The sequence below is a fragment of the Lampetra fluviatilis genome, chromosome 54 (genome assembly GCF_964198595.1).
Source record: "Lampetra fluviatilis chromosome 54, kcLamFluv1.1, whole genome shotgun sequence".
In the NCBI taxonomy this organism is placed as follows: domain Eukaryota; kingdom Metazoa; phylum Chordata; class Hyperoartia; order Petromyzontiformes; family Petromyzontidae; genus Lampetra; species Lampetra fluviatilis.
The window spans coordinates 6,176,039-6,188,735 of NC_136328.1; the positions used below are offsets into that span (position 1 = coordinate 6,176,039).

A 12,697-nucleotide genomic window follows, 5' to 3' on the forward strand; every position below is an offset into this window, starting at 1 on the left:
GGGAAAAACAAGCTGGTAGGGCCTCCCCCAATCCATCCACGCCCGGCATTCGCTTCAAACCGGAATTTATATATATGTACACATATACTGTGTATCAGTGACGTGTGCTGAGGTCAATGGCTGGGGAGGCACTGGCTTGTGTCAGAGCCAGATTCACACACTGAGGGGGGCGTGTCCTCACTGAGGGGGCGTGTCCTCACTGAGGGGGCGTGTCCTCACTGAGGGGGCGTGTCCTCACTGAGGGGGCGTGTCCTCACTGGGGGGGGGGCGTGTCCTCACTGGGGGGGCGTGTCCTCACTGAGGGGGGCGTGGCCTCACTGAGGGGGCGTGGTCTCACGGAGGTGGGCGTGTTAGACACGTCCCCCTCAGTGAGACAGATGTGATAGCTGCCTCCTCTGGTGCTTTTTCATTGCAGTTTCATGACGAGACCAGCGAGCCTAAATATCTTTATACACATACGTGAAATAAGTTACCTGGAGTATGGAAGGCGAGGACATGAAATGAATGGGTCTACAAACATTACATTGGTGGCATACTGAGATAGTAACAGGCACGCGCTTATTGCCCGCGCTCCATCCAGTTACTGAGGTGTTGCGCAATCAGAGGGGAGGCTGAGCTCGTTGCTGCCTCACCTCTCGACTCTTCCTGTATTTGCAGCGGAGCTCTGCGAATTTGGCGATTTTTGACGATAAAAATGATTGAAATAGTACAGAAATGACATTTATACCACAGATCAGTGGAAAAATCTTCATTATTTATTTAATTTGATTATTTTTTTTTTACTTTTCGCAACCGCTATTTTAATTGGAGTATGACAGGTGAGGCTCTGCCTCCCCTACCTCCTCTGACCGCACGTACCTGCTGTGTATATACACACAGGGCGCTTCAAAAAACTGCAAACACTTCTGAGAAACTGGCGACAATGCCACAAGAAATGTGCCGCCTGCCTGGGTTCTGGAGACCACCACCTGGGGACGATTCCAGGCCAAGCATTGACAATGGTGGCGAACAAGTGGAGACTCTTTGACTTTTCGAAGCTATGAACATTACATTTGTTATCATGTTACAGTGTATTATCATCCGTTATTTTTCCATTAAAAACGATAGTCACTCTATATAAGTGTTTAAAAACATGTTTGAAGCAGCTTATATATACTGTGTATACTGTGTGTGTGTGTATATATATACTGTGTGTGTGTCTATATGTACAAGGGTAACGGATAAGAGGCAGAGCCCAGTAATGTCTCACTTGTGTTGCTCGCCGGCCTCCGCTGCTAGACAATCGGAATCTTTGTTTATCCTGGAAGAATCCGATGAGCTATGAAACTCTTCGTTTATTTCTCTCTCTCTCGGATGTCCAGTCGGGGCGGATGGGCGAGAGTTGCGTCGGCAAACAATACGAATGGACGATACGGGGGGGGGGGGGGGGAAAGGACGTCTTGCAAGCGGAGAACCCACAATTTACCACCCCCCGTCCATCCCACCACAACAGGGTCCAATCATCCCCTCCGGGGTCGATCAATATGAGTACCACTTTGTGGGCTCAAGTCAACGGCTGTTGTCCTCTGGACAAAGCGGTCCCCTGATGATGGGCTCGCCACGTTACGACCCCAGAGACATCGGCCCCGCCAGAGGAATGTGGAATTTCCACCACTGTCTCTGCAGGGCTGTAAACGGATTAGCATCACCGCTCGCCCTCACCGATGCTCACGCTCATGTGTGCCAGATCTCGTTTGTCGGATCCCCCCAAAAAATACTCGCGATAATGATAGAATTTCATTAATCGGAGGACAATTGAAAAGTTTGAGCGATTTTTTTTTTTTTTAAATGTGCCATGTGGTCAGTGTTGTGTATTCGTTACTCCCACCTCTACGGTGTTGCCATCTAATATTATGATTTCGTCTTCCGCCGTTTCAATGCAATATATATGTTTGTCACGCGCAGTATCCTGTGTAGCCAGCTACCCAGCTAGATTCGGTGGCGATGGCCCGCAGCGGCCACTCACAGTGGGGTTACTGTTGTGGTGGTGGAGATGAGTCCAGGCAGCAGCCAGCCAGAAAAAAACACTCGAGGCATACATTCATTTTTTTTGATCGAAGTATAATAATTATTATAATGACTGTATACTCTTTGGTTTTTTCGGTAAAGTCACGTGGGTAAAAAATAATAAAATTAATAAAAGTAATCGCTTGATACAATAAATTTTAGCTGTGACGGTCCCACCTGATGACGGAGACTTGTGTTGCCTCCGAAACGTCGTGATTTATTATTTTATTTTTATTTTTTACCTACGTGACTTTACCGAAAAAACCTAAGTATGAATCATTGCAGTCACGAAAGCTTCAAATCTAGAAAATAATGACTGTGTCCATCCAGTACTCGTCGAGCTGTGATGGCTTCCGTTTGCCAAACGAAAACGTTACGAGGTCGCGCTCGTCAACGCACAAAGCGCTTGCCACACATGAACCACATTACCTCGCTGATCTCTTCCTGGTTCTTTCGGTAAAGTCACGTAGAAGGGAAATAATAAAATAATCAAAATAAAACATAATGAAATAATTCTCACGACGTTTCGGCCACAACGCAAGCAGCCGTCCTCAGGTGAAGAACAGGTCTGTCGGAAAGACAGCGTCTGAATGATTTCAATGAATTCATAATAGACAGCGTCTTTCCGACAGACCTGTTCTTCACCTGAGGACGGCTGCTTGCGTTGTGGCCGAAACGTCGTGAGAATTATTTAATTAAGTTTTATTTTTATTATTTTATTATTTCCCTTCTACGTGACTTTACCGAAAGAACCAGGAAGATGAATCCCTGCAGTCACTAAAGCTTTAAATCGAAACTCGCTGATCTCATCAAGGCGCATAAACCATCGCGCAAACTCCGGTCATCCTTGCAGCGGCTTGCTCACCGTCGAACAAAGACGGTCACTGCGTCGCACACTTTCAGGTGCGCTTCTGCGGCCGTCTGGAACGCTCTTGCTTCCGATATTCGGAAGCCACTGGAGTTATGCACTTTTAAATGATCTAGATTGGAAACTCATTTCTTTAGAACTGCTTTTTGTGTATAGTTTGTTGACCTTCCCCCGGCACCTCCAATTAGCACGGTTGGCTACGTACGGTTTCGAAATAAGTTCTACTTACATTGTCGGCGGTAGCAGCCATCCAGAGATACATTTCGTCTTAACATCATCTATGCATCTTCTCCCTCCCCACCCCCCCACTCAACGACTTCCCAAGTCCCTTCTGTTTCTCGACGTGAAACCGCGCGGGGCCAGGGTGTTAATACAACGGCCGACGAAGGGAGCGGCATTTGACCTTTGCGTTTATTTTGCCAAGCGTCACCCCAATCCAAGCACAAAAAAGACAAAGGCACGACCCCCCGTGTAGCCTTAACGGACCTGTTGGGGCAAGTGCTGTTGGCGAGCAGCACCTGCGGAAGGCCAACTGCGGCACACTGGTGGGTGGGTGCCCAGCACCCCGCGCCTGGGGCCGCCTTTGTCTCTCGAGTGGCGATGTTGAGGCCGAGTCGACCTAGGGGAGGCCCAGGACCGGTTCAGATTATGTTCTTGGTTCTTTCGGTAAAGTCACGTAGAATGGAAATAATAAAATAATAAAAATAAAACATAATAAAATAATAATTATCACGACGTTTCGGCCACAACGCAAGCAGCTGTCCTCAGGTGAAGAACAGGTCTGTCGATAAGATAGAGTCTGAAGTCGACAGACCTGTTCTTCACCTGAGGACGGCTGCTTGCGTTGTGGCCGAAACGTCGTGAGAATTATTTTTATTATGTTTTATTTTATTATTTCCATTCTTGCGTGACTTTACCGAAAGAACCAAGAAGATGAATCCCTGCAGTCACGAAAGCTTTAAATCGAAATTTAAATCGGTTCAGATTCATCGTCACCGGCGTTGGCCGCGAACTCGGGTCGCCGGGTTCCACACACACACACACACGCACGCACACTCGCGCACACCAACGTCGCACGACACCTACCCACGCACCTGTGAATGCCGGCGCGGCGCACAAGATAGGGTGGTGCGTGGGCGGCCGCCTTTTGTAATTCCGGCTGGTGATAGTCCCCAGGCTCCTGGCATCAAAACAATGGGGGTGGGGGGGGGCGTGGGATTGGCCAAGAAGTGGCTCGCCTTCTGAAAGAGAAATGTCTTGGGGCGGAAGGACTTGAAGATCCGAACCGAACCGGATTCCTTTACACATCACTCGGCGAGGGTGTTAATTACCTCGCCTGGTATGCAGGAGGTCGTCGGTTCGATCCAGACCCTGACGTCTGTTGTGATTATTGAATGTTGTGGGTTTACTCTCCCGCACACCGGTGTGCTGTACTAGTAACGAATCGGCAAGTTCTGTTTGCGTGACGAACCTCACTAGTTGGCTGTGTCGGGTGGTGGCGGGTTTAATGACACATTTATATTTACGTGATCTAACCCAAAAAACCTCTATATTTGGAGTTTGCGTGTCTGTCTCTCATTCGCCGTGGTAGCGTGGATTTTCCCGCAGGGTCCTCCGGTTTCTCCCTCCACATTTAGAATCCAACGTGTGCTTACAGAGTATTGGGCTGCTGTACATTTCCACGTGATAAGCCACTTCATTGAGATATCATTTGTGATGGCCAGGTCCCTTCTGAGAAAGAGCTGCATAGCTCGGTGGGCCTTCCTTACCTGGTAAAATAAAATAAAATAGTTGTCTATTATCAAGACAAATGACAAAATAGCCGAGCGTTGTGTCTCTCGATTTAAAGCTATCGTGACTGCAGGGATTCATCTTCTTGGTTCTTTCGATAAAGTCACGTAGAAGGGAAATAATAAAATAATAAAAAATAAAACATAACAAAATACAATTCTCACGACGTTTCGGCCACAACGCAAGCAGCCGTCCTCAGGTGAAGAACAGGTCTGTCGGAAAGACGCTGTCTATTATGTTTTATTTATATTATTTTATTATTTCCCTTCTACGTGACTTTACCGAAAGAACCAAGAAGATGAATCCCTGCAGTCACGAAAGCTTTAAATCGAAAAAAGAAAGGGCTTTGTAGATTATCGGATTCCTCCAGCAGGCCACAATTGCTCGGTGGGCTTTACCTGGTAAAACATTTTTTTTATAAGAATAGGTTTTACCCTTTCTGGCAAAAAAAAACAGTTGTGTTAAGATGTCGGAGCATGTTTTTGTGTTTGCATGTTCACCACTAGTATATGTGATTCATGCAGACATGATTCCTCGCAAAAAGGCTTCAGTTTGGTGTTTTAACATCTTAACACAACTGTTTAATTGCCAGAAAGGGTGAAACCTATTCTTATATTTTGATACTGGCAAGGGAGGTCCCATGGTATAGTTTTTTTAGTTTAGAAGTTTTCTTCCAATCTAGGTGTGTCACGGAATGCAAGGCCCAGAGATTGCCCAGTGCTAATGTTTATTTTCTAACACACCGCACCAGGTATTCGTTTTTGAAGCAGAATCGACCTAGGGAAGGGCGGGGGTGCCCGGAACAGGTGCAGATGATCATCACTGCTGTTGGTGGCCGTGAGAAGGGGATGGAATTTGGATCGCCGGGCTCGTTCGAAGCCCAGCGCGCTAACCGCTGCGCCACCACTCGCTCCCCCCCCCCCCCCCCCCCACGATCGAAGTGCACAAAGACAATGATCCTCTCTGTGCAGACTTTTGGGTGCAAGTGCTGTGACCGAGCACCTGCCAAGCACACCCACCCACACGCGCACACCATGGCCAGGCATGCGCACACGCACACACACACGTACGTACTCCCCTGCACTTAAAAACCCAGGTGAGAGACAGCTAGCGAGCGAGGTTAGAGAGAGAGGGAGAGAGAGAGTTAGAGAGAGTTCAAAGTGTTTGAAGAGGCAGCGTCCGGGCGTCCCCCATTGGCACGGCTCCACAAGCCCAAGTCCTGTGGAGGTTCTTTGTGTTGTGCCAAAAAAAAAGAAACCGACAGAGCGAGAGAAAAACATTCTTTCCAAAGAAAGGCTTCCGTTGTGAACGCGGGGAGACATCGCCTCAATAGGGCAGCAGGCAAGCAAGCAAGCGGCGCGCGTACCACGCCCGGATATCGCGGAGCGGCCTACACAGAAGAAAATAAATACAAACGAAGGGTTGAATGAGAGCGAGCGAGAGTGGAAGCGCATTAGGCGCATGACGGAGATTGAATTCCGATCTGCGCAATTGCTTCGCAACGGCAGCGAGAGTGGAGGGTGAGCCGGTGACGGGATGGGGGGGGGAAGGCAATTTGGTGAAGCACTTGGGGGCTGTGGGGGGCTGCAGCGCTAAGCCGGTCCGTTACCTCCCCACCCAAACTCAACTTGCTATCCTCTCCCTCCACCACAATCTCCTCCACTCCACAAGTGGAACTCGCCGCCGTCGCGAGCAGCTGACCGCGGCGAATGCAGTTACATCTCCGCCACTGCCAGAGTCCCTCCCACTTCCACTTGTGTGGATTATTATATTTTTGTTTTAACAAACATAACGACTGTCGAATAAGTGGTGGTGAAATGCGGTAAATAGCCCGGCGGTTGCGGTCACGCTGAACCACGTGGCATCGGCACGGTGGCTAGGAGATGTTAACAACCTCGCCTGGTGATCCAGGAGTGCATGGGTTCGATCCCGATCCTTGACGCCTGCTGCTGTATATTTGAAGTTTGCATGTCTCTCTCTCCCTATGGTGGCGTGGATTTTTCTCCAGGTCCTCCGGTTTTTTTCCCCTGCACATTTAGAACCCACAACACGCGTCTAGACGATTTGCCTGCTTTACATTTCCACGTGATGATAAGCCACATTATTGAGCTTTCATTTGTCGCCAGGTAAGGTGCGTAAACCTTACCTAGTAAAATAAAAAAAAAACTTAGTTTTTAGTTTTCAAATCTAGCCAGGCTGTGGAGGCGGCAGCAGCAGCAGCAGCAGCAGCAGCAGCGGGGGTTGGAGGATCACAGCACGAATGCCGTGTTGCGAAGACGAGGAGGAGGAGCCGTGTATACCCTGGCTCGCCAGGTGAAGGCGGCGAAGCACAAACGTGGACTTGCGACTATTCCGTCGGTATGGGATAGAGCGTTTCCCCCTTGCACGCGGCGGGTTTTCTCCCCGTGCTCTGATTTCACCTTCTTGTATGTATATAGAGGACGGCAGAGCTTGGGGGAGGGGTTGGCGGGGGAAATTGACGCCGGCTTCTCACCGCACGGCTGCTGCTTCCTCCCCACTCGTCTGTGGTTCCTCCCCCTGGCCCCTCCGAGTCGTCCTTTCTCTCCGAGTCGTCCCTTCTCTCCGAGTCGTCCCTTCTCTCCGAGTCGTCCTCCCTCGCCCTCTCCGAGAGCGAGCGAGCCGCGTCACCAAAGATGAAATGGCCCTTGCTTGAAACGATTTCCACGTTTATTTTTTCAGGGTTCTCCAAAGTCTGTGATTTAATTCTACGTTGCGTTCCAGGTAGCAGTCGGTATTACAATCACAAACTGTAATCCCCACCACCTCCTTGTGCGTGTGTGGCATGATGCTTGCTACACACCCCCTTCGTGTGCCGTGCCGGCCTTCATAGGTGCTGCTCGCTAACAGCACTTGCCCCAACAGTCTGTTAAAGGCTATATGGGGGATCTCTATCTTTTGGTCGTCGGGGTGGTGTAATTCAAGGTTATTTATTTATTTGTTTCGGTAGACGTGGGGCACCGTTCTGGCAGAAATCTGCCACCCAAAGCGCCATTACATCATGCCACATAAAAATAAACAATTCCTATACAGTTTAAAAAAGCATAACAAGCAATTGGTGGCTGTCAGTTAGTTGTACCTATGGGTCAGACACAAAGATATAGTCACACTTCTAGGTGGTAGGGGGGGGGGAGATTGGCATATAATGCGTGATTTACATAGCTATATTTTAATCGTACTTGCCTGCTTTGCTTTCGGTGTTCGGTGAACGTGCCGGAGGTTTTTACGCCGCCGGATGAGCCACCCCCGTTGTTTCTCGCGTGGCGTTTGTTTGGCGTCGATTCTGCCGAGCGGGGATCCGTCGCCTCTGACTTTCTGCCTCCCAAAAGGAGCGGCGTTGAGGTGCCGGTCGTGGGGTCGCGGTGTTCTGTATCACCGGCCTCTGTATAGGACAAACGTCGCGTCCGAAACAAGCATTCGACGTTGGGGTGCCTCGCATTACTAAACTAAGCAATTTTTTTATTTTACCAGGTAAGGCCCACTGAGCTGTATAGATTTTTTTTTCAGAAGCGATCTGGCCACAAATGACAGCTCGACGAAGTGGCTCATCATTGTGCGGAAATTTAAAGCAGCCAAAAAAGACTAAATGTGGACTAGAAAAACCGGAGAACTTGGATAAAAATCCATGCGACCATGGGGAGAGAACCTGCCAACACCAAATACACAGCAGGTGTCAGGGTTGGGATTGAACCCACGACATCCTGCATTACCAGGCGAGGAATTTAACATCTTGGCACCACGGCACCCTGTTAACAGAAAACACTCAATGTATTTCCTCTGCTAGATACCATTAAAGTACCAATTTTAGGGGTCTCAAGGCTGATGGGAAATCGTACAAATCGCCCTTTGAGGCTTGGCCTGTTGCTCGAAGCGAGGGAAAGGGTTCCCCTCTACGTGCCCGTTGCCCGCTGATGACCTCTGCGGTTGTCTCCCTGTGCGTGCACGCGTGTGTCTTCGCAGCACCACCGTGGCCATTCCCATGATCCCGCTGGGTCTCAAGGAGACGGAGGAAATCGACTTCACGACTGAAATACAGGTACGCCGCCGGCTTCACGTTACAGTCGCAGTCACCATCAGCGGCTTGCGCTCGGAAGGTTGAGAGTTCAAATCCTGGTTGGGGGTGGGGTGGGGGTCAACTCAGCCCATCATCGTCATCATCATCCCTCCAGGGACGAGAAACTGAACGCCCCTTTGCGGGGGAAGTCATGAGTATGGTTGCCCTATGGATAGACTTGCCCCCTGCAATAGGAATGTGGAATTTCAACCACTGGCCTCTGCAGGGCTGTACATGGGAGATGAGGGGCTCACGCGACTGCTCGCTTTGCTCGTGGATTGTGTAACCTAACCTGCTCCCAATCATAAACGATAAAAAAAACTATTTTAAAGCTACTATAAACTATTTGATTCTAAATGTGGAGGGGAAAACCAGAGGACCAGGAGAAATAACCACACGACCGCGGGGAGAGACACAAGCAAACTCCAAATATACAGGCATCGTCAGGGTCTGGATCGAACCCACGACCTCCTGCGTACCAGGTGAGGTAGCTAACATCTTCATCGTAATGCAGCACGGCATTTGCTCGCGCTTTTGTTTAAAAACAAAGCCGTCAATAAACTTTTACGGGTTTCAAAATCTTCGGGTGTACGCCCCCGCGGAATGTGGACATTACACGTCGCAGCCCTTTATGGCGTTTGGCTTTAAACCGCTTCTGGGAAATAGAAAGCTGCCAAGTTTTTGTTTTGCTCATCCGGGAGGGGGGGGGGGCAGGCTTCTGCAGCAACTTTGTTTGAAATGTGCAAAATATTTTAAATTTAAGTTGAGTCGTGTCATCCGTTTTTTTCCCCCGTGGGTGGATTTAGTTGAGCCAGGTGAGAAAGCGACGGACACCGCACATCTCTCGTCTCATTTGCAAGATTTGACCTTTGGGGGGAAGCGGTGGGGGGGATATCGGCAGAACAATGAGAGCAAACCAAAATTGAAAACAAAGCACAGCAATTCAGCAAATACATTTCGGAGCAAAAACAATGACTGCGTTGTCACGTGGGAGTTCTAAAACGTATCGCAGGAACACAAATCTAATTAAGTAAAAAGTACAGAAGTCACCATGAAGCAGCCCCCCCTCCCCTCCTTAACCATTCTTCCCTTAAAGCTTCACCTCTTCTCCATCGCCCACAGACTCAACACTGCCCACAGACTCAACACTGCCCACAGACTCAACACTGCCCACAGACTCAACACTGCCCACAGACTCAACACTGCCCACAGACTCAACACTGCACCATAGACTCAACACTGCCCACAGACTCAACACTGCCCACAGACTCAACACTGCCCACAGACTCAACACTGCCCACAGACTCAACACTGCCCACAGACTCAACACTGCCCACAGACTCAACACTGCCCACAGACTCAACACTGCCCACAGACTCAACACTGCCCACAGACTCAACACTGCCCACAGACTCAACACTGCCCACAGACTCAACACTGCCCACAGACTCAACACTGCCCACAGACTCAACACTGCCCACAGACTCAACACTGCCCACAGACTCAACACTGCCCACAGACTCAACTGCCCACAGACTCAACACTGCCCACAGACTCAACACTGCCCACAGACTCAACACTGCCCACAGACTCAACACTGCCCACAGACTCAACACTGCCCACAGACTCAACACTGCCCACAGACTCAACACTGCCCACAGACTCAACACTGCCCACAGACTCAACACTGCCCACAGACTCAACACTGCACCATAGACTCAACACTGCCCACAGACTCAACACTGCACCACAGACTCAACACTGCACCACAGACTCAACACTGCACCACAGACTCAACACTGCCCACAGACTCAACACTGCCCACAGACTCAACACTGCCCACAGACTCAACACTGCCCACAGACTCAACACTGCCCACAGACTCAACACTGCCCACAGACTCAACACTGCCCACAGACTCAACACTGCCCACAGACTCAACACTGCCCACAGACTCAACACTGCCCACAGACTCAACACTGCCCACAGACTCAACACTGCCCACATACTCAACACTGCCCACAGACTCAACACTGCCCACAGACTCAACACTGCCCACAGACTCAACACTGCCCACAGACTCAACACTGCCCACAGACTCAACACTGCCCACAGACTCAACACTGCACCATAGACTCAACACTGCCCACAGACTCAACACTGCCCACAGACTCAACACTGCCCACAGACTCAACACTGCCCACAGACTCAACACTGCCCACAGACTCAACACTGCCCACATACTCAACACTGCCCACAGACTCAACACTGCCCACAGACTCAACACTGCCCACAGACTCAACACTGCCCACAGACTCAACACTGCCCACAGACTCAACACTGCCCACAGACTCAACACTGCCCACAGACTCAACACTGCCCACAGACTCAACACTGCCCACAGACTCAACACTGCACCATAGACTCAACACTGCACCATAGACTCAACACTGCCCACTGACCCAACACTGCCCACAGACCAAACCCGCCATCCCAACATGGGTTCCCAACCCGGGGTCCGAACCCAGCGACCCGGCTGGTGAGAAGTCGACCATTTGTCGATGCTACGATTGACACGATTCGGAGCCGCAGCATCCTTTGGCAAAAATTAATTTTTGTTGGCGCGCGGTGGTGACCCGCGGACATCTGCGGAGCGTCGTGGCAGCGAGCGGCGTTGGGAATCGCAGCGGCGTTGGAACGCTCGTAACGTACGCGGCGGAGGACCTTCAGCGGCGGGGGGGGGGGGTGGGGGGTGGCTCTTGCGTGATCGCGCTGCAATGTCTTCTTGGTTCTTCCGGTAAAGTCACGTAGAATGGAAATAATTAAATAAAAAAAATAAAACATTATAAAATAATTCTCACGACGTTTCGGCCACAACGCAGGCAGCCGTCCTCAGGTGGAGAACAAGTCTTTCGAGAAGACAGAGTCTGAATGCTGCAATGCTTCGCTCGCTGCGTTTCTCGCTCTGCAGGAATTCATATGCGAGCACTACGGAGAGGACGGGTCCAAGTACCTGCCCGAAATAAAGGAATTCATGGCGCTGAGACAGGTGCGACGTGGCGTCACATCACATGCGCGGGCATCATACACACCACAAGCCTCAGTCTTCAGGTGGAACAGTCACAGCTGTAGGTAAAAAATTAAAATTTATTAATTTTAATTTTTTACCTACGTGACTTTAACGAAAAAACCTAAGAATATGAATCCTTGCAGTCACGAAAGCTTCAAATCTAGAATCGTACACACCGTCCGTAGCGCCCACATCTCTTTACGCGGCACCTCGCTCCCGTAGCACACTCCAGCCACGTAAAAATGGCAAATCGGGGCGTTTGGCCGTTTCTTCCACGGACGTTGCTCTCCAGTAGATGGAACTGCACCCAACGCATTCAATCCATCCGTGTGGAGTTTTGAGAGTGTCGCTGTATGCGTGGTGGGGCGGCCATTTTCCCCGGACACGTCTACCGTGCCGACTCGCCACCTTGCTTGCTACTAGAACCAGCTGCCCCCCCCCCCTTCCCCCCCGGCCCTGTTATTGAGTGACCACCCCCCCTGACCCCCGGCAATGTTTCCGTGGCACCCCCGCCTCCCCGCCGTAGGCTGCGCGCACTCCGACGCGGGACGAGGCCGGCCTGGGCCTGCTCATGGAGTACTGCTCGCAGCTGGCGGCGGCCGAGGCGCGCTTCTTCCCTCCGTATCGCAGGACGAAGATTCGCTTCACCTGGTGAGCGCTCGCCTGTCCGCTCGCCCACCTATGGGCCGTTGCGTCCAGTGGCGCGGTTATCACCAGTGCGTGGCGGTGCCGGCGGTGGCGGCAGTCCTCCCATTTTGCCGTTGCTCACCGGATGTCTTGCGTGGGCAGCTGGGTTGTGGGGCTTCGTGGAAATGTGGGTGGCAGGGGGGGCGTTTAGATTCTTGGGTCC

At 50.7% G+C, this 12,697-nt stretch overlaps 1 protein-coding gene across 1 annotated transcript in view; it reads left to right on the plus strand.

Moving 5' to 3' along the window:
- LOC144949659 (rhophilin-2-like) overlaps positions 1-12,697 on the plus strand; it is a 67,362-nt gene that overhangs the window by 31,098 nt on the left and 23,567 nt on the right. The window contains exons 4-6 of the mRNA XM_078879646.1: positions 8,684-8,759; positions 11,749-11,826; positions 12,374-12,498. Of these exons, the coding sequence (XP_078735772.1) occupies positions 8,684-8,759; positions 11,749-11,826; positions 12,374-12,498 (279 nt within the window). The remainder of the gene's footprint in view (positions 1-8,683; positions 8,760-11,748; positions 11,827-12,373; positions 12,499-12,697) is intronic.